This window comes from Tachysurus vachellii, chromosome 25, assembly GCF_030014155.1.
Source record: "Tachysurus vachellii isolate PV-2020 chromosome 25, HZAU_Pvac_v1, whole genome shotgun sequence".
NCBI lineage: Eukaryota > Metazoa > Chordata > Actinopteri > Siluriformes > Bagridae > Tachysurus > Tachysurus vachellii.
This window is the reverse complement of record NC_083484.1, coordinates 2,896,251-2,918,425: the sequence shown is the minus strand read 5'-3', so window position 1 is coordinate 2,918,425 and position 22,175 is coordinate 2,896,251. Positions and strand designations below refer to the sequence as shown.

The 22,175-nt window shown below is 37.4% G+C and overlaps 4 protein-coding genes across 4 annotated transcripts; 3 read left to right on the top strand and 1 right to left on the bottom strand.

Moving 5' to 3' along the window:
* Window positions 1–1,464: 1,464 nt before the first annotated feature.
* Window positions 1,465–8,859, bottom strand: si:ch211-161h7.4 (uncharacterized). Its single transcript, XM_060862048.1, has 18 exons — window positions 8,504–8,859; window positions 8,207–8,250; window positions 8,001–8,071; window positions 7,601–7,722; window positions 6,995–7,052; window positions 6,697–6,892; window positions 6,525–6,602; window positions 6,365–6,445; window positions 6,086–6,256; window positions 5,170–5,570; window positions 4,590–4,982; window positions 3,868–4,428; window positions 3,061–3,652; window positions 2,902–2,972; window positions 2,525–2,686; window positions 2,206–2,366; window positions 2,009–2,099; window positions 1,465–1,890 (listed from the first exon to the last, which is right to left on the bottom strand). The coding sequence occupies exons 1-18, from the start codon at window positions 8,525–8,527 to the stop codon at window positions 1,805–1,807; spliced, it is 3,363 nt and encodes a 1,120-aa protein (XP_060718031.1). The 5' UTR covers window positions 8,528–8,859; the 3' UTR covers window positions 1,465–1,804.
* A 1,173-nt stretch (window positions 8,860–10,032) lies between these two features.
* Window positions 10,033–13,140, top strand: LOC132840319 (cystatin-B-like). Its single transcript, XM_060861867.1, has 4 exons — window positions 10,033–10,108; window positions 10,229–10,308; window positions 12,636–12,737; window positions 12,833–13,140. Exons 2-4 carry the CDS (start codon window positions 10,237–10,239, stop codon window positions 12,959–12,961), a joined length of 303 nt encoding a protein of 100 aa, XP_060717850.1. The 5' UTR covers window positions 10,033–10,108; window positions 10,229–10,236; the 3' UTR covers window positions 12,962–13,140.
* A 2,794-nt stretch (window positions 13,141–15,934) lies between these two features.
* LOC132840318 (cystatin-B-like) lies at window positions 15,935–17,618 on the top strand. The gene is made up of 3 exons (XM_060861866.1): window positions 15,935–16,153; window positions 16,891–16,992; window positions 17,088–17,618. The coding sequence occupies exons 1-3, from the start codon at window positions 16,067–16,069 to the stop codon at window positions 17,244–17,246; spliced, it is 348 nt and encodes a 115-aa protein (XP_060717849.1). The 5' UTR covers window positions 15,935–16,066; the 3' UTR covers window positions 17,247–17,618.
* A 2,551-nt stretch (window positions 17,619–20,169) lies between these two features.
* LOC132840508 (cystatin-B-like) lies at window positions 20,170–21,971 on the top strand. The gene is made up of 3 exons (XM_060862192.1): window positions 20,170–20,399; window positions 21,477–21,578; window positions 21,670–21,971. The coding sequence occupies exons 1-3, from the start codon at window positions 20,328–20,330 to the stop codon at window positions 21,796–21,798; spliced, it is 303 nt and encodes a 100-aa protein (XP_060718175.1). The 5' UTR covers window positions 20,170–20,327; the 3' UTR covers window positions 21,799–21,971.
* Window positions 21,972–22,175: the final 204 nt, after the last annotated feature.

Sequence of the window (22,175 nt, the reverse complement as noted above, 5' to 3'; positions counted from 1 at the left end):
CTTTAGAGAACAGATTCATCCTCTTGTTTTTCTATGCTTTAGTTGCTGTCTATAAAACCCAGAAAAGCTTCAAGATTAAAGGGAAGACACGAAGGAAACAGTCTACTGATATTATTCAGATCCATGTTACTTGACCCGGTAAATGTTTTAACGTTGGAATGTGAAAGCGTGTGAAAGATTTGCTTAGGACTTTAATCTTCATTAGAATTTACAGAAAACCTTTCAACAAAAAGGTGGAATGTCTTACTTCAGATTACAACACAACACCATTCAATTCTCAGTTCTGATTGGTGTGAATTCATTTTGCACAACAGCAGGTCTGACTAATGTAAATGTGGTTATTCTAATATGTTAGAATTTCTAAAGCAATATCTTACACAAGGACATGCAAAATGTACTATGGGGAAAAAAGTGGCAACTGTCGATATAATTCTTTTCATTTGTTTCACGAGGAAACACGGATGTGATATTTTTTTGAAAGAAAAATCTTCATTGTGAGCAAAAAAACTGTTACTTTTAGGTTTTCCAGTACAGGACAGTCATGAGGACAGAAGGCTTTGTGCTTGTAGGTAACATGACAATCTGCATTTGTTGTCAATGAAAGATGGGAAGGAACAGACCCACATGATAAGAGCAGCTAACTTCACAGACATTCTACAAGATTAAATGTAGCTCTAAATAAATAGAAATCAGCTTAGTGATTGTGTCGCAATACCAGGACTCAATAAACTGTTTTATCCTTGACATCATGGGTGGGTGAGGGGGTGGACAGGTGATTAAGATACAGTATCTAATTAATTCTGATTGATATTGTGCTTACCTTAAATCCTATGTGTCATTATTACATCTCTGTAACTGTCAATTTCTGAGTCAGAAGTCTTTTCAACAACGTTTGTCTTCAGACTTTTGAGCAGCACACGTAATCTCTAAGCAGGCTTAATGTCAGCATAAACAAAGTGCTAAATTCAGCTAAACATGACCAGAACATGACCATAACAGGACTGACTGACTCTCTGCATACAAGAGCGAAGCCTCTGAAACACATCTGTATTAGTAACAAATGCAAATTGCAGCAAATGCATCCTACATCTCGACCAAGACTTCGATTTGATTATATCACCCGAGATGATTATAATGATGAAATGACGGTCAAGAGTGTTTCTTTGATTTCTGCATTTGAAGTGTTGTAACTGAAGCATGATCCCAGGTGAATCACACATTGGTTCAGTAGACGGTTTGCAAGCGGTCGTGGCGGTTCAATCATTTCTAATAGAACGCATTTCTATGCAGATTCATCACTGGTGCATTGTTAGAATTAAACACTAATAACTTTCACGTGCTCAATGCCCAAGACGTGGGTGAGGTTCACTTCAAATACTGATGCTGAAGGTAATCAGGATTCCTCTAGCGTATGTTTGCCGACATTCAGAATTTTTTCCAACCAAGGACTGAGGGAGACATGCATTATGATACAATGCCCCCTGCTGACAAATTAATTTATTTGACAATTGCATCAAACTTTCTGTCATAGTAAAAACAGGATGCACTGCTTTAAATAACAAGTTTAACAATAAGAATCATACTGTCATTTCTTATACCATCTGTAATGGTGCTACAGTCTTATATACATTAAAAAACTGTCCCTTTAAAGGCAAACACTAAGCCTGTTAGGCGCTTTACAAATCCACATGACTTTAAAAATACAACAATATATTTACATCAAGTTACAACATCAATATTTTAGGCTTATCATATCCATAGAACACTTGTACCAAAGGACATGATTTCCTGCAGTCATGCCATGTCAGTTCACTGTATCATTTGGTAACATCCTGTGATACCACAAAACCGCAGGCTCCTGGCACATGTTGTGAATACTGTAGGATTGCCCTAGTGAAGAGACATGAGAAGAATATTAAAAAAAAACATAACAAAAAATGTGCTGAATCAACAAAATACATTATTTATTTGTTTGTTTGTTTGTTTATTTATTTATTTATTTATTTACCACAAGCTGTCATAAATGTTTGTCCTGAATTGTGGACCTCTTTAACGCCATCGATTTCCACCTTCACGCAACTTGATGCTACGTTAAATACCTTAAGGGAAAAAAAAGCCCAAACGTTTTTATATCGGATGGAAAACAATCACCTCTTTGTGAATATTAATAAAAAATGGTGTTATTTAGACACACACACCACTTACAGTAACTGCATTATGATCAATCTGAGCAGGTTTCTTCATATACGAGCCCAGTAAAATCTTGCCACTTGAGAAGGTGTTGTTTTGAAGGTCGACCATATGACCCATGGCTCGTCCGGCATGAGAGTGCCAATGGAAGTCATCTGGGCTGATGCCTTTACTATCTAGTAATAGATAGGAAATAGATACTAATGTTAATATAACCACATAAATCAAGTTCGTTACTATGCAACAATAATAGCTAGCTCGTATTGTTCTGTTGCTGCTTAGGCTACGTTACATCTGGATTATCTGTATCTGAATAACCACAATGAGAATTTACCTTTTGAGGTGTTTGGCCAGATGTGAGTGAACCAAACGCAGAGGTTATCCCAGTCTTCGTTATCAAGAACAATGGGCTTCAGTGGAGGGCCACAGAGATCACATTCGGACAGAACACGAGGTGTGAATCGCGTTTGAGGAATTATTCTAGATGATGGCAATTCTGAAATTAAAGCAAAATAAACCATATTAAAAAAATACTTAAAAAAGCCGACCAGTTTGGTGTACGTTACAGCATGATCTGATGTTCCTACACAACATGTGTAAAGGATGGCAGATGTGATGCAAACTCCCCCCTACACCCTTCCCTCATACCCCAGTTGGGCAAACACCTCTAATTAGCAAAATATATATTGAGGCTAATTATCTACCACTTACCAGCATCCTCATGCTCTTCATACCGTTCCAGCTCAATTAGTGACGAAGGACCACTTTTGAAAGCAATGTCACTAAGTCACAAAAGGAAAAAGGAAATCAGATGAATCTCAGTACAGACTAAATAATACTGCTGTATATGTTTGTTTAAAGGCAACTTACTAATCAGATGCTCTCTTAGATCCACTTGATGCTTGAGGATTACTTTTCCTCCAAGCAGCACTGGACTCTGAGACAACACCACTCACACACACGTCAAAGGTAGCGTGGCTGCTCGCCTGCTGCTGACAGTCGTTGTGTATGTTCTCACTGGACTGCTCTGACTGATCCTCCAGAGAGTGTAGCAAGTTCCTGCGGCCCTTCTGTCTCGCTCCACGTCCTCTCTCTGTAGAGGGGCCCGAATTCCCTGTATCATATATGGCATCAAATGTGGCCAACGATCTCTTGACTGTCTTGGGAGTGTTAATCATGTTCATTTTGTTTTTTTTCTGGCCACGACCCAGTGTCTTTTGCAAACTGGCCATGTGAGGAAACACACTCTGTGGAGGTCCCAACTCTGGTCTAGATGTTCGTGGAGACAGAGCGCTCTCAACAGGTTCCTGAGACTGTGGAACTTCCCACCAGTTCTGGGGTGGTTTTCTCTGACGTTTTACAGGAACACTTTTCAGCTCGTCAGGTAGCATTTGAGAACATTTCTGAGCTGATCCACTCTGACCTTCCCGTGTGTAGATCTTATCAAACACCCTTTTATCTCCTGTAAGGAAATAGTCAAGGCATTTTTATAAATAAAGATAAATCACATCACTGAACCACTCAAACTACTCAAGTGGTCACAGAGGGTGGGACAGGTTGAAGCAGATCTTCCAAATTAGGCACTAAAATTGTGTAGAGTGCGTTCAGCTTTAAGAATTCCCCTGGATAAATTTCGAGATTAATAATAATATAAAAAAAAAATTGCTGTGTATTTACCTGGAGTAACACTGCGCTGTCTGGGAAGTGGACTACATGCCACCGGACTGAGCTGCCCTGAAGCCTCATGATCACTTGCCTCTTCTTCAACCGCCAGAGCTTGTGTCATTTCACGCCTTTCATGAGCTCCTGACTTTGCTTTCCGTCTGCCACCTGGTGATTTAGGACTTTTCCGGGAAGCAGCAGAAACAGACTGAGATTTAGCAGCCGGGGACTTTGTCACTTTTTTGGGCAGTTTTTGAACAGCAACAGGCTTATTCTGGACTTCCTGCGAGGTTGTAGATAACTCTTGCTCGAGCGGTTTCTTTTGGGTTTTCCATCTGGATTTGACATCAACTGAAGACTGAACTGCCTCTTGCTGCTCCTGCATGAAGTTTTCCTCATGTTGTGTGAGCCACCATTCTCCAGGTGGTTTTCTCTTTCTCTTGCTGCTTACTGAAGCTTCTGCTGAAACATCAGGCTCGGACACAAGCTGCTTGATTTCTTTAGTTTTCTCGGTCTTCTTTACCGTTCGTGGCTTCTTTATAGCCTGTTTAGATGAAACCTCTTTTGCTTTTTTAACTGGTATATAAAGTAAAAAAAAAAACAAAGACAATTATTTAAGAAATAAAACAAAATGTAGACAGAAGGTACAGAATACAATACAGTTCTGAAAAGTGAACAATGTTTTAAACGAACAAAGGGCTGAAAATGTTTTACAGAAACTTTTTTCATTGCCGTACCTGTACTCATGCCCTGAACCTCCGGTTGCACAACAGGGTCCGGTGTTGATTCAGTTTCATCTTGCACCTCGGGCACGAGATTCCGCCCTTTAACCCGTTTCTTATTTTTTATCACGCTCTTGCTTTCATCTGGCTTCTTAGGTTTTGCAGAGATTAAACCTGTCGACTCGTACACACCTGCCTTAACGGCAGATTTTATTTTGGTGGGTTTTGTCTTCACACTTGACGCAGGTTCTTCTTCCTCTGAATTAGCATTGGCAACTAATTTAGCCGATTTCTTTGTTTTGGCTTTAGGCTTTTCAGCTGGAATTTTGGCACAAACATCATTACCATCTTTGCTGCATTGCTGTTCAGTCTTGGATGATTTGCCTTTTGTTAACTTTTTACCTGTTACTGTAAAAAAAAAAGAAAGAAAAAGAAACAAAAACCTTGCTATTAAACACACACACATCTGCCCTCTTCTGCAGAAATTATTTATTTATCCTATTTTTGCTGGTTTAATTATATGCAGTATAAATTAAATCCAAACCAAACTAATCAGTTTCACTCTGATTCAGACTCTCACTGTAGCTGTCCTTACCAACTGGTATGGCACCAGGTATCTCAGCATCTTGATTGGTGTCTGGAGAAAGACAGATCTGTTCTCCACCTCCCACATCATTGTGGACATTGTCCTCCCTCTCTGACTGAACCATGAGGTCTTTAGTGGAAAAATCACTAGGCCTTCCACACTTTGCCTTTCTTTTCTTTTTGGGTCCATCTTCAAGTTTCTCAGCTTCTTTGGTCTCCTTTGAAGAAGCTTTCTCTTTCGCATGCGGCTCCACAGGCCTATTCTCCGGTGCAGGTTTTTCTTTAATCTCAGTCTTCCTGGGAATTGTGAACCGGATGGGACTGTCGTCTTCTAGAATCACGAAATCTTCGTCTTGAACTTGTGGTGAAAGAGCGCAAGCTGGTTGTTTCACAGTTTCCTGTTTCCTGAAACTAATAATGAAAAAGAATTTAATCAAGTTTCAAGCTCGGGGAATGTCAAAAAATAAAGTGCAGAATATAAAAGTAATCATTCATAACATTAAACTGACGCTTTTAATCTACTATACAGTAACCCCTGTAATACATCACAGAGAACTACATAAGGTAGAAACTGCAGTAAAAGTAAGGGCACTACATCAGCACATCATCTTTCAAGCAGGAAAATGAACGAGAAACTGATCTGAGGTGCGGAGAGAAAGGCAGGGATAAAAGGGAATCGATACACATTCACATAATTGACTTCTCTGCCATTTATATTTAGGTTGTATTCTGAAGCAAACTGTTTGTTCTGATAACTCCAATTAGCTATAACAAAGACAAAGAGAAGAGCTTCCATATGATATAGCACTGTTAAAATTATACCAATGGTGTATTATTCATGTTGCAGTGAACGTTTATCTTTGTAGTTTAATCTTTTTAGTCCATGTCACATTATATTGCAAACTGTAAACAAAAAACTGACTCACGCTGAAGCTTTAGGTTGTAATGAATTTCGAAGCTTTTTCTGGAACAGCGATTGTTTAAGCCCAACTTCCACAGCCACTTCCTGTGTCTGCTTGTTAGGTTGCCTCTCTGGAAGAGGTTCAGGCTGATGCTTTTGAATCAAAACTATGGGAGATAAACTTATGTGTCTATCCCTGATGACAAAAAATATACATTGTTATGAGAAAGCAGGTTTATTAAATATCTGTTGCACACTGTTGCCCATTTGTTCACTAAATATTTCTGCAAAGTTCAGCTCTCACGTTTGCGAATCATCCTCAGGTTCCGTAGCTGAGGTCTTGCAAACTTGATCTGGTGCTTCTGGTGCTTTTTGTGGTGTTGCGCTGAACAGAAAGAAAGAATTAGTAAAGACTTGTGCGCACAGAAAAGTAAATCCAGTAAATCTACACTCAATTATCTAACCTTGTTACAGGATTGTTCTGTTTTGTGGGCTTTCCAAACTTTAGCTGTGCTGGAGGAGACTCCAATGATTCACTGTCTCTGTAAAAATGTTTCACAATTTAAAACATAAGACTTTTTTTTTTTTTTTTTTATCAATAACATTTAGCAAAAAATCCAATTCTGATATTCTCACCTATATGGAATGACCTTTGGAGATTCTGCTCTCTGATTCATTAGTTGTTTGCTCAAACCAACTGGCTCCTCATCCTCAATTCCAAATAGCAGTGGAGAGGTTTCAGGCTTTTCTGCATTATCTGCAATATGTCCGACTGCCAACAGCTCAATCGGACTGGAGGTCTTAATAGGAGCAATTTCTTCAAGTGGACTTCCTGATAGACACATACAAAAAAATAAGTGCACAAGCGAAAGCCATTTGAAACAGACAAATACAAACTGCAGCATTACACGCCATGTAAAGAAAATGCTATTACCTTTATTGTTTAAATGGTCCACCTGAATGTCAGCTTCGGCTACCAAATCATCTGAGCCCTAGGGATAAGAATGAAAGATGAGACACTTCTTTAAGTCCCTGTGGATAAGGACACATGCTAAACACTATAAAAAGCAATTTAAACACAACAGTATGTTACAGATATAAAACTGCAGTAATCCGTGTAAAGTACAAGATCATTTCGTGAGTGAACTCTCATGCATACAATTTGCACATAAATCCGTTCTTATCCTGTTTGATAATTGAGCACAAAGTCAATAGTGGCTTCTGTGAACCTGAAAGAGCACACATGAATTAATCCCATTATTCATATTCCAATCACTGGTTATCACCTTAAATAAATGATATATCATAGCAACCTGCTATGACAAGATAAGATTCTAGACACAATTATATCTGCAATGAATGTACAGAATGTTGTCCCTTGCCACACCCCCTTAGCTAATATTTACAAATGTCTGAAATAAGCTGATTATATTATTCATGCCCATCTGGACCATATGGGGTGTATATTCTTTTTTCCCCCACAGTAATGAGATATGTATATTTCTGAATAATGAATTTCAGAAAATAAAACCCAACACACCTTGAGGGGACTGCTCTCCCTTCTGAAAGGTGAGAATGGCTTCGAATGGCTTCCTTTATTTTGCTCTTCTAACCCCGGGCTCTTGGGCAGCGGTGAGAGCAGTGGCGTCCCTGGAGCAGAATCTACAGGACAACACAGTTTGTACATAGTCAGTGACAGCTGATATATTGGGATATATTCAGTATAAGATTAAAGGCGATCGGAATTGAATATGTTCCAGAAAATGCTCCATTATGACCCACATATAGACAACAGCAAATAATCTGGTAATATATTTAAAAAGCGAGGGATTAAAGTGTGTTTCTTCTTACACACGCATCACCCCTGAATGCAAGTGTTAATGCAATTAAAACAGGTGAAAACTGAAATATTCATCAGAAAGAAAGAAAAAATACTTTACCTAAATCGTCAAAAATATTATCAAGGTCTTTCATACTGAAGACATCTTTAATCTTCAGATGACATGGAGTGCTGGGGAAAGACAGCACACCCACAAGCACACACACATACACACACCCAAACACACACATCCACTTGTTTTGACTTACTCCTTTGAGAAGAGAAATTAATTCACCATGTTTTGCTAAATAAATGTTTAGCACTGACCTTTCCTCTGACTGAAAGTAACGAAGTTTCTTTTTCGCTCTTCCCTACAAGAGCATTAAAGTCAGTTAAAGAATAAAAGTAAAGAAAAGAAAATAACGTGAGTTTACTGAAAAATATGAATAAACTTTATAATAATCTTATCATCAAGTATCACGCTATCATACATGTTGTACACAGATTTGTATGAACTAGTCTGGTTTATTTACATCAGTATCCGTTATAATGCTAATGTTTTTAACATTTTTAGCACCACAGATAAATACTTAGCAATTTTCCTACCAACATTTAGCTACTGACCAAATTCGTCATCTTTCGGTCCATTGTATAAAAAAAAAGCGTCACCGCCGGTGGGGTTTATTCTGTAGTTTATTCTTGAATTTTCTCCACAAATTTGCTAGTTTATGAGCTTAGCTTAGCTTAGCTTAGCCAAGCGATGAATACTCATTGATTTCAATAGAGTTGTTAGCTAGCTAGCTAGCATTATCTGACAAGCTGGCTCAGTTTGGAAAATTCTCAAAGTTAACATTTCCTTGTTTATAAATGAGACTTTTAAAATATTAATGTATTTTTTTTACAGAGCCAATAAATCGTAAAGAACGACAAGCTAACTAGCTAACAGTTGTCAACACAAATTCCCGCGTCCACTTCTTTCTTCTTCCTCGACGCGGTTTCGGTTTAGAGCTCATGAATAAAAGCCAACGCCACCTAGTGGACAAGAATAGTCATCTCATAATTAACCTAAACAAAATTAAATTAAAAAGTGAGGCACAAATGAATCAAAACTAATTTTTTAAATATTCAGTTTTATTAGACAGTTCAAAACTTAAAAATTATTGGCTCAAAAATGGGTTAAAATTATTTTCTTTTATTCAAATTTAAATGTACATTTATTTGTATAGCGCTATTAACAGCTGATATCGTCTCAAAGCAGCTTTACAGAACATAAACATAGAACAAAAGGTTAATATAAAGAATAATATAAAGATTAATAAAATACAAAATTCGAGATTAATATTAGACTTATATTTAAATGTGTTTGTATCCAATGAGCAAGTCTGAGGTGACCCAGGTGACTGTGGGGAGGAGAAACCCCCTTGAATGGTACCACTACCACCACCAACAACAACAACAACAACAAAAACAACAACAACAATAATAACAACAAAAACAACAATAGTAGTAATAATAATAATAACAAAAACACAAACAACAAGAACAACAACAACAACAACAATAATAATAATAATAATAAATAAACTTCAACCTCTGAAAATAATGACAAAAGTTAGTTTTTTTTAACTATATAAACTCTATAAAATGTATAGTCATAATATTTAACGGCAAATTTAAATAAGCATATATTCTTAATTTCCGAAGAATCAAGTATAACAAAGAAAAAAGAGAAGGAAAAGGGAATAAAATCACATATAATTTACACGGATACAGCATTAAACGTAGGAACCAAAGTTTACGGAACTATTTTCTAGCGTTGTTTTCCGGCAGTCGATATTTCGCAGTGGAACTGAAAAGCTGAACGTATTCAAATGTGCAAAGATAAATAGAAACAAATGAGTATGTATTATACATAAATCCCATCAGTATACACAGGTAAATGATTTACATAATCTAAACAAAGAATACAAATAACATAAAGTAGCTAGAGAAAACAACATTTTTACTGAATACAGGTGTAGTGCTGAAACGTTGTAAGACTTGAGACAGAAAGCAGCCTCCTGATTGGCTGGTTATTCTCTTTAGGGGCGGGACTCGGCCTCCTGATTGGCTGTCTGTTCTCTTTAGGGGCGGGATCCGGCCTCCTGATTGGCTGCTCTGTTTGCTGTTTCCTTTTTATGTTTTTTGTGAATTAGCGCTGATGTGCAGTTTTGGACGTAGTTTTGTTTGGTACGTATTTCCTGTTAGATGATTTGGGGAGTGGTATCAGGGGTTATATTCAGCGTGTCTGGTTGTTTAGGTAAAGCTCTGGGACTTTAGGTTAAACATTTTATCTACTTTTATTTCCAGACATAGAAATGCCTTTGTTATGCGGAGGGACCACTGAGGAGAAAGACGCCAATGAAGAAGTGCAGAAAATCTGTGATGAGGTTGGTTTGTTTTTGTGAGTTTGTTTGAGCCTTTATTCCGAAGTTTACTGCATGCACATTTCTAGAAATAGAGCTATATTAAAGGTAAAAATTTACTATTTCAGGGGGTCAATCAAGGGACAAGAAATGATGAGGTTTAATCTGTGTTTTTAATTAAGTGACATTATTCAAATGTCCTGATTCCACAGGAAAAAAAAAACATCTCACCTTTCGTTCAGGTGTACAATTTAGAGTAAAAAAGAAAAGGATGTCCATCCCTCCCCTCACTGACCAGGTGTCTGATCACAGCTGATGTGAGACATCTTGAGTAGATTTAACCCACAGAAATCTGCTGGACCAGACAACATTCCTGGTAGAATGCTTAGAGAATGTGCAGAACAGCTAGAAGATGTCTTCACTGATAGCTTTGACATTTCCCTGAGTAGCGCTGTCTTTCCTACGTGCCCCAGGACGACCACAGTCGTCCCCAAGCCAAAGAAGACTACAACAAGTTTCCTGCCTCAATGACTATTGTCCCGTCGCACTCACACCCATTGTGATGAAGTGCTTGTCATGAGGCACATCAAGACACAGCTAACACCTTCACTGGACCCCCTGCAGTTTGCATATTGTCTGAAATGATCCACGGACGAAGCCATATCCACGAACCCTTCATTTGGCCCTCACCCACCTGGACAATAAAGATACATATGTACAAAAGCTGTACATAGACTTCAGTTCAGTATTCACCAGAATCATCCCTCAACACCTGACTGAGAGGTTGAGCTTGCTGAGACTGAACATCTCTCGCTGCAACTGGATCCTGGACTTCCTGACTGGGAGACCTCAGTCAGTCCGGATCGAGAACAGCAACTCAAGCACCATCACACTGAGCACTGGGGCCCCTCAAAAAAAATAAAAATAAAAAAAATGTAAAAAAAAATGGGGCAGTGGTGGCTCAGCTGGTTAAGGCTCTGGGTTGTTGATCGGAGGATCGGGGTTCAAGGCCCAGCACAGCCAAGCTACCACTGCTGGGCCCTTGAGCAAGGCCCTTAACCCTCTCTGCTCCAAGGGCACTGTATCATAGCTGCCCCTGCACTCTGACCCCAACCTCCTCAGTTGGGGTATGTGAAGAAAAGAATTCCACTGTGCTGTAATGTATATGTGGTGATAATAAAGGCTTTCATGCCCCGTTCTATTCTATTCTATTCTATTCTATTCTATTCTATTCTATTCTATTCTCAGGGCTGCATGCTCATTCCACTGCTGTTCACTCTGCTGACATATGCCTGTGTAGCAATGCACAAAAGCAATGTTTGCACATGATAACACACTGGTGGGTCTCATCAGCAAGAATGACGATAGGAGAGGAGGTGAAGAGGCTAACTGCCTGGTGTAGAGCCAACAACATGTATCTAAACATTGACAAAACTAAAGAGATGTTTGTTGACTTCAGGAGAGCACAGAGCGACCACTCTCTGCTGAACATTGATGGATCTTACGTAGAGATCACCAAGAGCACCAAATTCCTTGGTGTTCTTTGGCGACAAACCTGGTCGATCAACATCAGCTCCATCAGTAAGAAAGCCCAGCAGCGTCTCTACTTTCTATGAAAATCCTTACAACCAGACTGTGCAATACTGTAAAGACTGTTCCCTCAAGCCATCAGGCTTCTCAACAAACAGAACCGAACTATACCAAAAACACTAACTTACACCCAACTGTGTGAATTTTACAGGACCATACAAACCAATCACTCACTCAGGTGCTGTTTTAGCACCAAATTTTAATACCTCATTTAACTGCTGCTACTACATGAGTTTGTATATATTTACAATTGTTTCACAATGTACTTTATAATACAGTATGCACACTGATCAGTGCTATTCTTGTAGTGTTTTGTATTGTCTGTGTGGGTTATCCGTTTTACCTCCCTCTTGCTGCTGAGCATGGCTCTCCACTGTGATCTTCTGCTGAAGGGTGAATTGGTCTGTGGGTTTTTGGCGGATGTTTTTCTGCCTCACCTTGCAGCCTGATCCAGCAGTGGTGCCGCACCATGTCCAACAATGCTGGACTAGGCTGCAATGTGAGGCAGAAAAACTCCCACCAATATCAGTTGTAATAAAACCGCAGCTGAAAAGACAAAACAGAAGAATTAAGTCTATGCATTTCTAAGTAATAAAATAGCTGCTCTCTGCTTTATTTTTAATAGAAACACAAATTAAATGATAATTGGTTTGTAGATATATGTATGTGTGTGAGTCAGTAAAAGGTTATTAGGAGTCATATTGATGAATCACTAGTCGTAAGTCAAGTCTTATTACTAATGACTGTTTTCGAAATCGCAGATGAAGTCACATGCAGAGGAAAAAGCTGGAAGGACATTTGATGTCTTCTCTGCTAAATCTTACAAGACACAGGTGGTAGCTGGGACGAATTTCTTCATCAAGGTAAGATACGTACCCACTCAAACAGTCCTCATTTAGAATTTGTAATTAATGACATCTGATCGAGTTCAGTATGTGTTTACGTGTGTGCTTTTCAGGTCCATGTAGGTGGTGAGGAGTTTGCTCACGTTCGTGTCTATAAGACGTTGCCACATGCTGGAGGAAAACTGGAACTTCATGGAATACAGACCCCCAAAGCCCATCATGACCCCATTGAATACTTCTAAGACAGAAATATTTACTGTACTGCAATGATACAGTAATAACGCTTACAAACAGGGCGGTTATTGAAATTGTGTTACATATGGAATATCACCTGCTTAAAGCTGACAAAGTTGTATTTTCTAAACTGACAAGAAATTAGAAGCTTCTTCAATTGAATAAAAATGCCAATATTAAATATTTACATTTACAGTCACCTTATTTCTTATAAATGATCAGTGGTTACAGAGAACATATGGCCGGGTATTTGCTATTTCATATATCTGTAATATGCCTTTATGTCCTTCTTGAAGAATGCAATACCTGAAATGAAATGAAAGGAACGTGTTAGATTTTCCTTGAATTTGGCTGCGCAGTCGTTGGGTAGCTCATCAATGTACTAGAATGCTTCTAATATGTTAAAAGTAAGCTAAACCAAGTTCAGGGGAAAAGTGTTTATTGAAGATGTTCGTGTAGCATAGCTGTCATCTGGAACTTAACCCAAAGCTGCTGTCTGTGTGACCAGACTTTATACCTGGTAACAAATGGCCTTCAAACAATAGACAGAAACACTTAGGACCTTGTACTGGAGAACTTACAATGGACATCCTGTGTATTGATCAGTTGATTGCTTTAGTCAGAAAAAATGTGTGTGTGTGTATATAGATAACAAGAGATATATTCAGTTCAATTCAAGTTTATTTGTATAGCGTGTTTTACAATTGACATTGTCTCAAAGCAGCTTTACAGAACATAAACATAGAATAAAAGAATATATAAAATATTAATATAAAGAATAAAATAAAGATTAATAGCGTACAAGATTCATGATTAATATTAGATAGATCTAGTTCACAATGTGTACTGGAGCTGGTAGATCTCTAGATGCCTCTGGATTCTCACAGAGTCAGCCTTATCTTAGTGGAGGTCCAAAATCTTCATCGCACGGAACACGATCGGAGCTGGTACAGTTTCTGGATGCCTCGGGATGGGCAGAAAGAGAGAAGCAGTGGAGAGGGATTAACATATCTGCTGTTCATAAAAATGTGCAAGTCTGATGTAATAGTGCACAATATTATGGGATGTATTATGTGTAAGCCTGACTAAAGAGATGAGTTTTTATTCTACATTTAAACTGGGAAAGTGCGTCTGAGCCCCGAACACTATCAGGAAGACTATTCCAAAGTTTGGGAGCTAAATATGAAAACGCTCTACCGCCTTTAGTAGACTTAGATATTCTGGGAACTACCCAGAAACATGGGTTTTCCTGAGTTTTGTGATCTCAGAGAGCATGAAGGATTGTAACGTGTTAGAAGACTAGTTAGATACATGGGAACTAAACCATTAAGAGCCTTGTACGTAAGTAGTAGCAGTTTGCAATCAATTCTAAACTTAGGTAGCCAGTGTAGAGATGATAAAATTGGGGTTATATGGTGATATTTTCTTGTCCTAGTGAGAACTCTGGCAGCTACATTTTGGACTAACTGTAGCCTATTTATTAAAGATGCAGGACAACCAACTAGTAATGCATTACTGTACAATGGTCCAGTCTAGATTCAGGAATGCATGAACTAGCTTCTCAGCATCAGATACAGACAGGATGTTTCTCAGCTTGGCAATATTTCTAAGGTGGAAGAAGGTTGTTTTTTTAGTATGGGCGATATGATTTTCAAAAGACAGGTTGTTGTCTAATATAACACCCAGGTCTTTCACTGTTGAGCTACTAGTAACAGTACATCCCTCTAATTGGAAGTTACATTTTGAGAGTTTCTATGCACTGGTTTTTGGACCTATAAGTAGTATTTCTGTCTTATCAGAGTTTAATAACAGAATATTACAGCTCATCCAATCTTTTATCTCTCTAAGGCACTGAGTTAATTTGGACTATTTAGCTATTTCATCTGGTTTTGATGAGATATATAACTGTGTATCGTCAGCGTAACAGTGGAAATTAATCCCATGTCTTCTAATAATGTTCCCTAATGGAAGCATGTATATTGAAAAAAGCAGAGGTCCTAGAACTGATCCTTGAGGAACCCCATAATTAACTGGTAATAAACTGGAGGATTCACCATTTAATTCTACAAAATAGTATTGATCAGACAGGTAGGATCTAAACCAACTTAAGCCTGTCCATGAATACCTGTGTAGTTTTGTAAGCAATCTAGGAGATTGTTGTGATCTATAGTGTTGATTGAATGCAGCACAAAGGTCAAGTAGAACTAATAGGGACATACAATTTTTGTCCGAAGCTAGGAACAAGTCATTTGTAACTTTCACAAGTGCAGTTTCTGTGCTATGATGGGGCCTGAAACCTGACTGAAACTCTACAAAGATATTATTCTCCTGTAAGAAGGAGCTCAGTTGAACAGACACAACCTTTTCTAGTATTTTAGACATAAATGGAAGGTGTGAAATAGGTCTGTAATTTGATAATTCATTGGGATCTAAATTAGTTTTTTTGATGAGTGGCCTACTAACTGCCAACTAGAAAGATTTAGGGATGTAACCTAAAGATAGCGATGAGTTAATAATATTAAGAAGAGGCCACCAGCTTTATGTAACACTTCTTTCAGTAATTTAGTTGGAATGGGATCTAGTAAACAAGTTGTTGATTTAGCTGTAGTAATAAGTTTAACTAACTCGTCCTGTTCTGTACTTGTAAAGCAAGTTATAACAATGTATTATACATAAATTTCATCAGTATACACAGGTAAATGATTTACATAATTACATAAACAAAATAATTTAAAGATAGCCATAAAAAAAAACTAATTGTTTACTGATAAGAAGCCTAGTGCTGAAATGTAGTAAGAAACGAGACAGAAAGCAGCCCCATGATTGGCTGTCTGTTCGCTTTAGGGACGGTACCCGGCCTCCTGATTGGCTGTCTGATCTCTTTAGGGGCGGGATCCGGCCTCCTGATTGGCTGCTCTGTTTGTTCTTTCCTTGTTATGTTTTTGTGAATTAACACTGATGGTGCAGTTTTGGACGTGGTTTTGTTTGGTACGTATTTCCTGTCAGATGATTTGGGGAGTGGTATCAGGGGTTATATTCAGGGTCTCTGGTTATTTCAGTAAAGCTCTGGGACTTTAGATTAAACATTTTATCTACATTTGCCAAAAAAAAAGATGACAAAGACAAAAAAACCCCAGTTGTGCGGAGGGACCAGTGAGGAGAAGGACGCAGATGAAGAAGTGCAGAAAATCTGTGATGAGGTTTGTTTGTTTTTGTGAGTTTGTTGCATGCACATTTCTAGAAAACAGATGAATACTAAATGTAAAGAAAAGTGATCTTTTTTAATCTGTGTTTTTAATTAGTGACTTTATTCAACTGTCCTGATTCCACAGGGAAAAAATTACATCTTACCTTTTAGTGTACAGTTTTTAGAAAGACAGGAATTTTGTACTAATAATGACATCATTATAGAGGATTGGCACAAAGTTCCATGTGACTGGTTTAAGTGTAAAATAGTTTACATTTGGATCTGAACTTTAGATTTATTTAATCTGGTTCTTTAGTGTATTTTTTTGCATGGAACAAATTAGTACTTTTAACTATTGTTTAATAAAATAAAGTCATTCAAAAATAATAAAGTGGCATAAATCAGTTGTAATAAAACCACAGGTGAAAAAACAAAACAGAAAAAATAATTATATAATAATTATAATTATATCTAGTGTTTAATAAAATAGTCATTCCAAACTAATAAAGTGACATAAATCAGTTTTAATAAAACCACAGATGCAAAAACAAAACAGAAAAATGTATTTGATGTATTTCTAAAAAAAATAAAATAGCTGCTCTTTCTTTCTGTATAGAAACATAAATTAAATGATAATTGGTTTGTAGATATATGTGTGTGTGAGTCAGTAAAAGGTTATTAGGAGTCATATTGATGAATCACTAGTCATAAGTCAAGTCTTATTACTAATGACTTTTTTCGAAATCACAGATGAAGTCACATGCGGAGGAAAAAGCTGGAAGGACATTTGATGTATTCACTGCTAAATCTTACAAGACACAGGTGGTAGCTGGGATGAATTTCTTCATCAAGGTAAGATACGTACCCACTCAAACAGTCCTCATTTAGAATTTGTAATTAATGACATCTGATTGAGGTCAGTATGTGTTTATTTGTGTGCTTTTCAGGTCCATGTGGGTGGTGAGGAGTTTGCTCACCTGCGTGTATATATGATGTTGCCATGTCATGGAGGAACACTGGAACTTCATGGAATACAGATACCGAAAGCCCAACATGACCCCATTGAATACTTTGAAATTGAGATTACTAATGAAATGATACAGTAATTTTGTGAAAGGAAAAAACTAATTTCTGGCTGCAAGTCAAAATGAGTCAGGACTGAAATTTCATCTGTTGGAATTTTTTTTTCACTGGTTGAAGATGAACAAGCACTTGGGGCATTAGGTTTAACATCAGCATTTACTTTAAAGATACAAACCTTTGTGTGAAAAACAAACTAACCATTTTGGAATTTTACTATAAAACATTTGCCCCTAGTAGATTAGGAAAAAACAGAAATGCTTATGAGAAACAACAAATTCTTAAAGATATGTGTGTCTATTTTGATCTGAGCTTCATATTAATCACCACTGTGGAGTGAGACATGAAAAAAACATTCAATACTGAACATAGACACAATAAAACAAGTGCAAACTCCAGTCTAGAATCCTGAATGTTTATTAGTCAAGATATCAAACGTTTTCATGGTCGTGTAACACATATAGACAGGGATCTGGGATTGGATTTGGGTTTACATTTTACCTACGTGTGTGTGTATTAATTATGTTATTAATCACAACATGTTTATTCATTCAGTGTTAGTTACAAAACTGACAAGAAATGAGCTTCTTCTGATAAACAACATGTCCATTGTCTTTGTTAACGCAAATAAGGTGGAGTTTTCTGGGAATAAGAAGGAAGGCCACCTATTGTTCTTTTTTTTGTTTCTCTGAAGTCATTCAGAGCAGAGGCCTGTACACTTCCTACTAATTGCTGACTGTTGTAACCTTCAGAAAATTTTGTTGTAATCTTTTTCCATGCTACAGTCATTGTTGTTCTCTAATTTTGATCAGTGTGTTTTCTGCAAAATAATGGTTTTTGTTGAAACGCCTTAGTTATTTTGTGGAAAAGGTGTTCTGGTAGCATGGTGCAGTATAGACAGGACAAAAACTCCTTTGACATTATTTCAGAATTGTTCAATTGTTTATAAATTGTTCTCTAATTTTGATCTCCAGTGTGTGTATACATATATATATATATATATATATATATATATATATATATATATATATATATATATATATATATACATATAGTATATTGCTTTTGAAATATATATAATAAATATATATAAAAATATAAATATAATATAATGTTTATATATATATATATATATATATAAATATATATATATATATATATATATATATATATATATATATATATAAAACAATGTATTATACATAAATCACATCAGTATACACAGGTAAGAATGTGAACAAAGAATACAGAAAAAAAACATTTTATTTTACTGATAACAGGTGTAGTGGTGAAACGTAGTAGGAAACAAGACAGGAAGCAGCCCCATGATTAGCTGTGTGTTCTCTTTGGGGCGGGATCCGGCCTCCTGATTGGCTGGTTATTCTCTTTAGGGGTGGGATCCGTTCTCCTGATTGGCTGCTCTGTTTGTTCTTTCCTTGTTATGTTTTTTGTGAATTAACACTCATAGATATTTACACTAGATGTCGCAATGGAGTCCTAAAAATGCGTCAAAACCGCCGCCATCTTTGTACGGTGCTCCTTTACCTCAAATGCATGGACGATGCCGGACTTCTGTGCTGCGTTTGGTTGTTCAAATGAAAGAAATCTAAAAACCAGACAGCAAGGGATTACATTTCACAAGTGAGAATGTGCTTTATGATGAATGTTAGGAAATTATATTTCTTGTTCCGCTGGTTTGTTTTAGTCCTTGGTTAACTTTCATCTTTCATCTTCTATCGCTTATCCGAACTACCTCGGGTCACGGGGAGCCTGTGCCTATCTCAGGCGTCATCGGGCATCAAGGCAGGATACACCCTGGACGGAGTGCCAACCCATCACAGGGCACACACACACACTCATTCACTCACACAATCACACACTACGGACAATTTTCCAGAGATGCCAATCAACCTACCATGCATGTCTTTGGACCGGGGGAGGAAACCGGAGTACCCGGAGGAAACCCCCGAGGCACGGGGAGAACATGCAAACTCCACACACACAAGGTGGAGGCGGGAATTGAACCCCCAACCCTGGAGGTGTGAGGCGAATGTGCTAACCACTAAGCCACCGTATATGTATAATATGACTTGCTGTTTATATTTGTTTTTTTTTTATTGTATTTATTTGATATTTGTGTTTTTATAATTGAATTTTTGCCATGAAAATAGCTTTTGATTGCTGACATGGCATTAAATAAAATAATCTGAATCTGTATCTGTTTGTAGATTCCCAAGTGATAAACAGAGACGTCAGTCATGGACAAGTTGCAGGGACACGAAACACTTTTTTTTAATGGTTAACTCAGCTGACAGTCCTGGAAGGATGTCACCAGTTAGATTGGCAGTTCAGCCTCAAAGTCAAACTTTGTGGGGTTTTTTTTGTTTTGTTTATGTGACTTTACTTATTTAATGTTGCAAAAGTATTGCGGGATAAGAATGAATAAAAGATAGAACAGTCTTTGGCACCTCAACTATCTAACTTTAACATTATGTCCTCAAATTTGTGATTTGCTTCCACCTGCAAATTGCTTTGTGTATCATATTTAATAAACCAATACAATATAAATGTTTAAATGAACATGTATAGTCACAGCATTGTAGCAGTGTTACATGCAGTAGGCTATAAGGTAAGTAGTGATTGTTCATTTGAAGTTTACTCAAGTGGAAGAATGTAAGTAATAAACTTACACCTACTAACAATATGCATTATATTGTGAAAAAGTAGATTATCTTAATATCAAAACCTTAAATTTTCTCTGGACTTAATGATAAATACATGTCTGACCTTTGGAACGACCAAAAAAAAAACTAGAAAATGGCATTCATGACGATTTATGCATTAAGAGGAGGGGGTCGCCCGTACCAAGATGGCGGCTCAGTTGACGCATTCGTTCCAATGTACTGCCGTATTCAAGGCGACATCTAGTGTATATATCTATGATTAACACTGATGTGCAGTTTTGGACGTGGTTTTGTTTAGTACGTATTTCCTGTCAGATGATTTGGGGAGTGGCAGCAGGTTATATTCAGCGTGTCTGGTTATTTCAGTAAAACTCTGGGACTTTAGATTAAACATTTTATCTACTTTTGCTTCCTAACAAAACAATGCCTTTGTTATGCGGAGGGACCACTGAGGAGAAGGAGGCCAATGAAGAAGTGCAGAAAATCTGTGATGAGGTTTGTTTGTTTTTGTGAGTTTGTTGCATGCACATTTCTAGAAAATTGATGCATATTAAAGGTAAAATGTACTCTTTTTAGTCTGTGCTTTTAAATAGAGTTTATTTAACTGTCCTGATTCCACAGGGAAAAAAACACATCTCACCTTTTAGTGTACAGTTTTTAGAAAGACAGGTATTTTGTACTAATAATGACATCATTATAAAGGATTGGCACAAAGTTTCATGTGACTGGTTTAAGTGTAAAACTTTAGATTTTAGATTTAAGATTTATTTAATCGGTTTCTTTAGTGTATTTAATGCATGGAACAAATTAGTACTTTTAACTAGTGTTTAAGGGGGGCACGGTGGCTTAGTGGTTAGCACGTTCTCCTCACACCTCCAGGGTTGGGGGTTCGATTCCCGCCTCCGCCTTGTGTGTGTGTAGTTTGCATGTTCTCCCCGTGCCTCGGGGGTTTCCTCCGGGTACTCCGGTTTCCTCCCCCGGTCCAAAGACATGCATGGTAGGTTGATTGGCATCTCTGGAAAATTGTCTGTAGTGTGTGAGTGAATGAGAGTGTGTGTGTGTGTGCCCTGGGATGGGTTGGCACTCTGTCCAGGGTGTATCCAGCCTTGATGCCCGATGACGCCTGAGATAGGCACAGGCTCCCCGTGACCCGAGGTAGTTCGGATAAGCGGTAGAAGATGAATGAATGAATGAATGAACTAGTATATATATAAAAATAATAAAGTGGCATAAATCAGTTGTAATAAAACCACAGGTGAAAAAACAAAACAGAAAAAATAATTATATAATAATTATAATTATATCTAGTGTTTAATAAAATAGTCATTCCAAACTAATAAAGTGACATAAATCAGTTTTAATAAAACCACAGATGCAAAAACAAAACAGAAAAATGTATTCGATGTATTTCTAAATAATAAAATAGCTGCTCTTTTTTTTTTTCAGATTAAATGATAATATGTTTGTAGATATATGTATGTGTGTGAGTCAGTAAAAGGTTATTAGGAGTCATACTGATGAATCACTAGTCATAAGTCGTCTTATTACTAATGACTGTTTTCGAAATCGCAGATGAAGTCACATGCAGAGGAAAAAGCTGGAAGGACATTTCATGTCTTTACTGCTAAATCTTACAAGACACAGTTGGTAGCTGGGACGAATTTCTTCATCAAGGTAAGACACGTACCCACTCAAACAGTCCTCATGTAGAATTTGTATTTAATGGCATCTGATCGAGTTCAGTATGTGTTTGTGTGCTTTTCAGGTCCATGTAGGTGGTGAGGAGTTTGCTCACGTTCGTGTCTATAAGACGTTGCCACATGCTGGAGGAAAACTGGAACTTCATGGAATACAGACCCCCAAAGCCCATCATGACCCCATTGAATACTTCTAAGACAGAAATATTTACTGTACTGCAATGATACAGTAATAACGCTTACAAACAGGGCAGTTATTGAAATTGTGTTACATATGGAATATCACCTGCTTAAAGCTGACAAAGTTGTATTTTCTAAACTGACAAGAAATTAGAAGCTTCTTCAATTGAATAAAAATGCCAATATTAAATATTTACATTTACAGTCACCTTATTTCTTATAAATGATCAGCGGTTACAGAGAACATAACATATGGCCTGGTATTTGTTATTTTATATTTCTATAATATGAACTGTGCAAGTCAAAATGAGTCAGGACTCTTGGCTTTCGGTGTGAGACGTGATTTTCCATCTGTTAGAATTTTTTCACTGGTTGAAGATGAACAAACTTGGGG

Excerpts from the sequence above, each read along its gene's own strand:
- LOC132840508 (XM_060862192.1), top strand. The coding sequence starts at position 20,328 with ATGCCTTTGTTATGCGGAGGGACCACTGAGGAGAAGGAGGCCAATGAA. Across the intron at positions 20,400-21,476 it reads TGCAGAAAATCTGTGATGAG|ATGAAGTCACATGCAGAGGA; the intron begins GTTTGTTTGTTT and ends TCGAAATCGCAG. Across the intron at positions 21,579-21,669 it reads GGACGAATTTCTTCATCAAG|GTCCATGTAGGTGGTGAGGA; the intron begins GTAAGACACGTA and ends TGTGCTTTTCAG.
- si:ch211-161h7.4 (XM_060862048.1), bottom strand. The coding sequence starts at position 8,527 with ATGGACCGAAAGATGACGAATTTG. Across the intron at positions 7,053-7,600 it reads GGGAGAGCAGTCCCCTCAAG|GGCTCAGATGATTTGGTAGC; the intron begins GTGTGTTGGGTT and ends TCTTATCCCTAG. Across the intron at positions 5,571-6,085 it reads TTACAACCTAAAGCTTCAGC|TTTCAGGAAACAGGAAACTG; the intron begins GTGAGTCAGTTT and ends TTTCATTATTAG.
- LOC132840318 (XM_060861866.1), top strand. The coding sequence starts at position 16,067 with ATGACAAAGACAAAAAAACCCCAGTTGTGCGGAGGGACCAGTGAGGAG. Across the intron at positions 16,154-16,890 it reads TGCAGAAAATCTGTGATGAG|ATGAAGTCACATGCGGAGGA; the intron begins GTTTGTTTGTTT and ends TCGAAATCACAG. Across the intron at positions 16,993-17,087 it reads GGATGAATTTCTTCATCAAG|GTCCATGTGGGTGGTGAGGA; the intron begins GTAAGATACGTA and ends TGTGCTTTTCAG.
- LOC132840319 (XM_060861867.1), top strand. The coding sequence starts at position 10,237 with ATGCCTTTGTTATGCGGAGGGACCACTGAGGAGAAAGACGCCAATGAA. Across the intron at positions 10,309-12,635 it reads TGCAGAAAATCTGTGATGAG|ATGAAGTCACATGCAGAGGA; the intron begins GTTGGTTTGTTT and ends TCGAAATCGCAG. Across the intron at positions 12,738-12,832 it reads GGACGAATTTCTTCATCAAG|GTCCATGTAGGTGGTGAGGA; the intron begins GTAAGATACGTA and ends TGTGCTTTTCAG.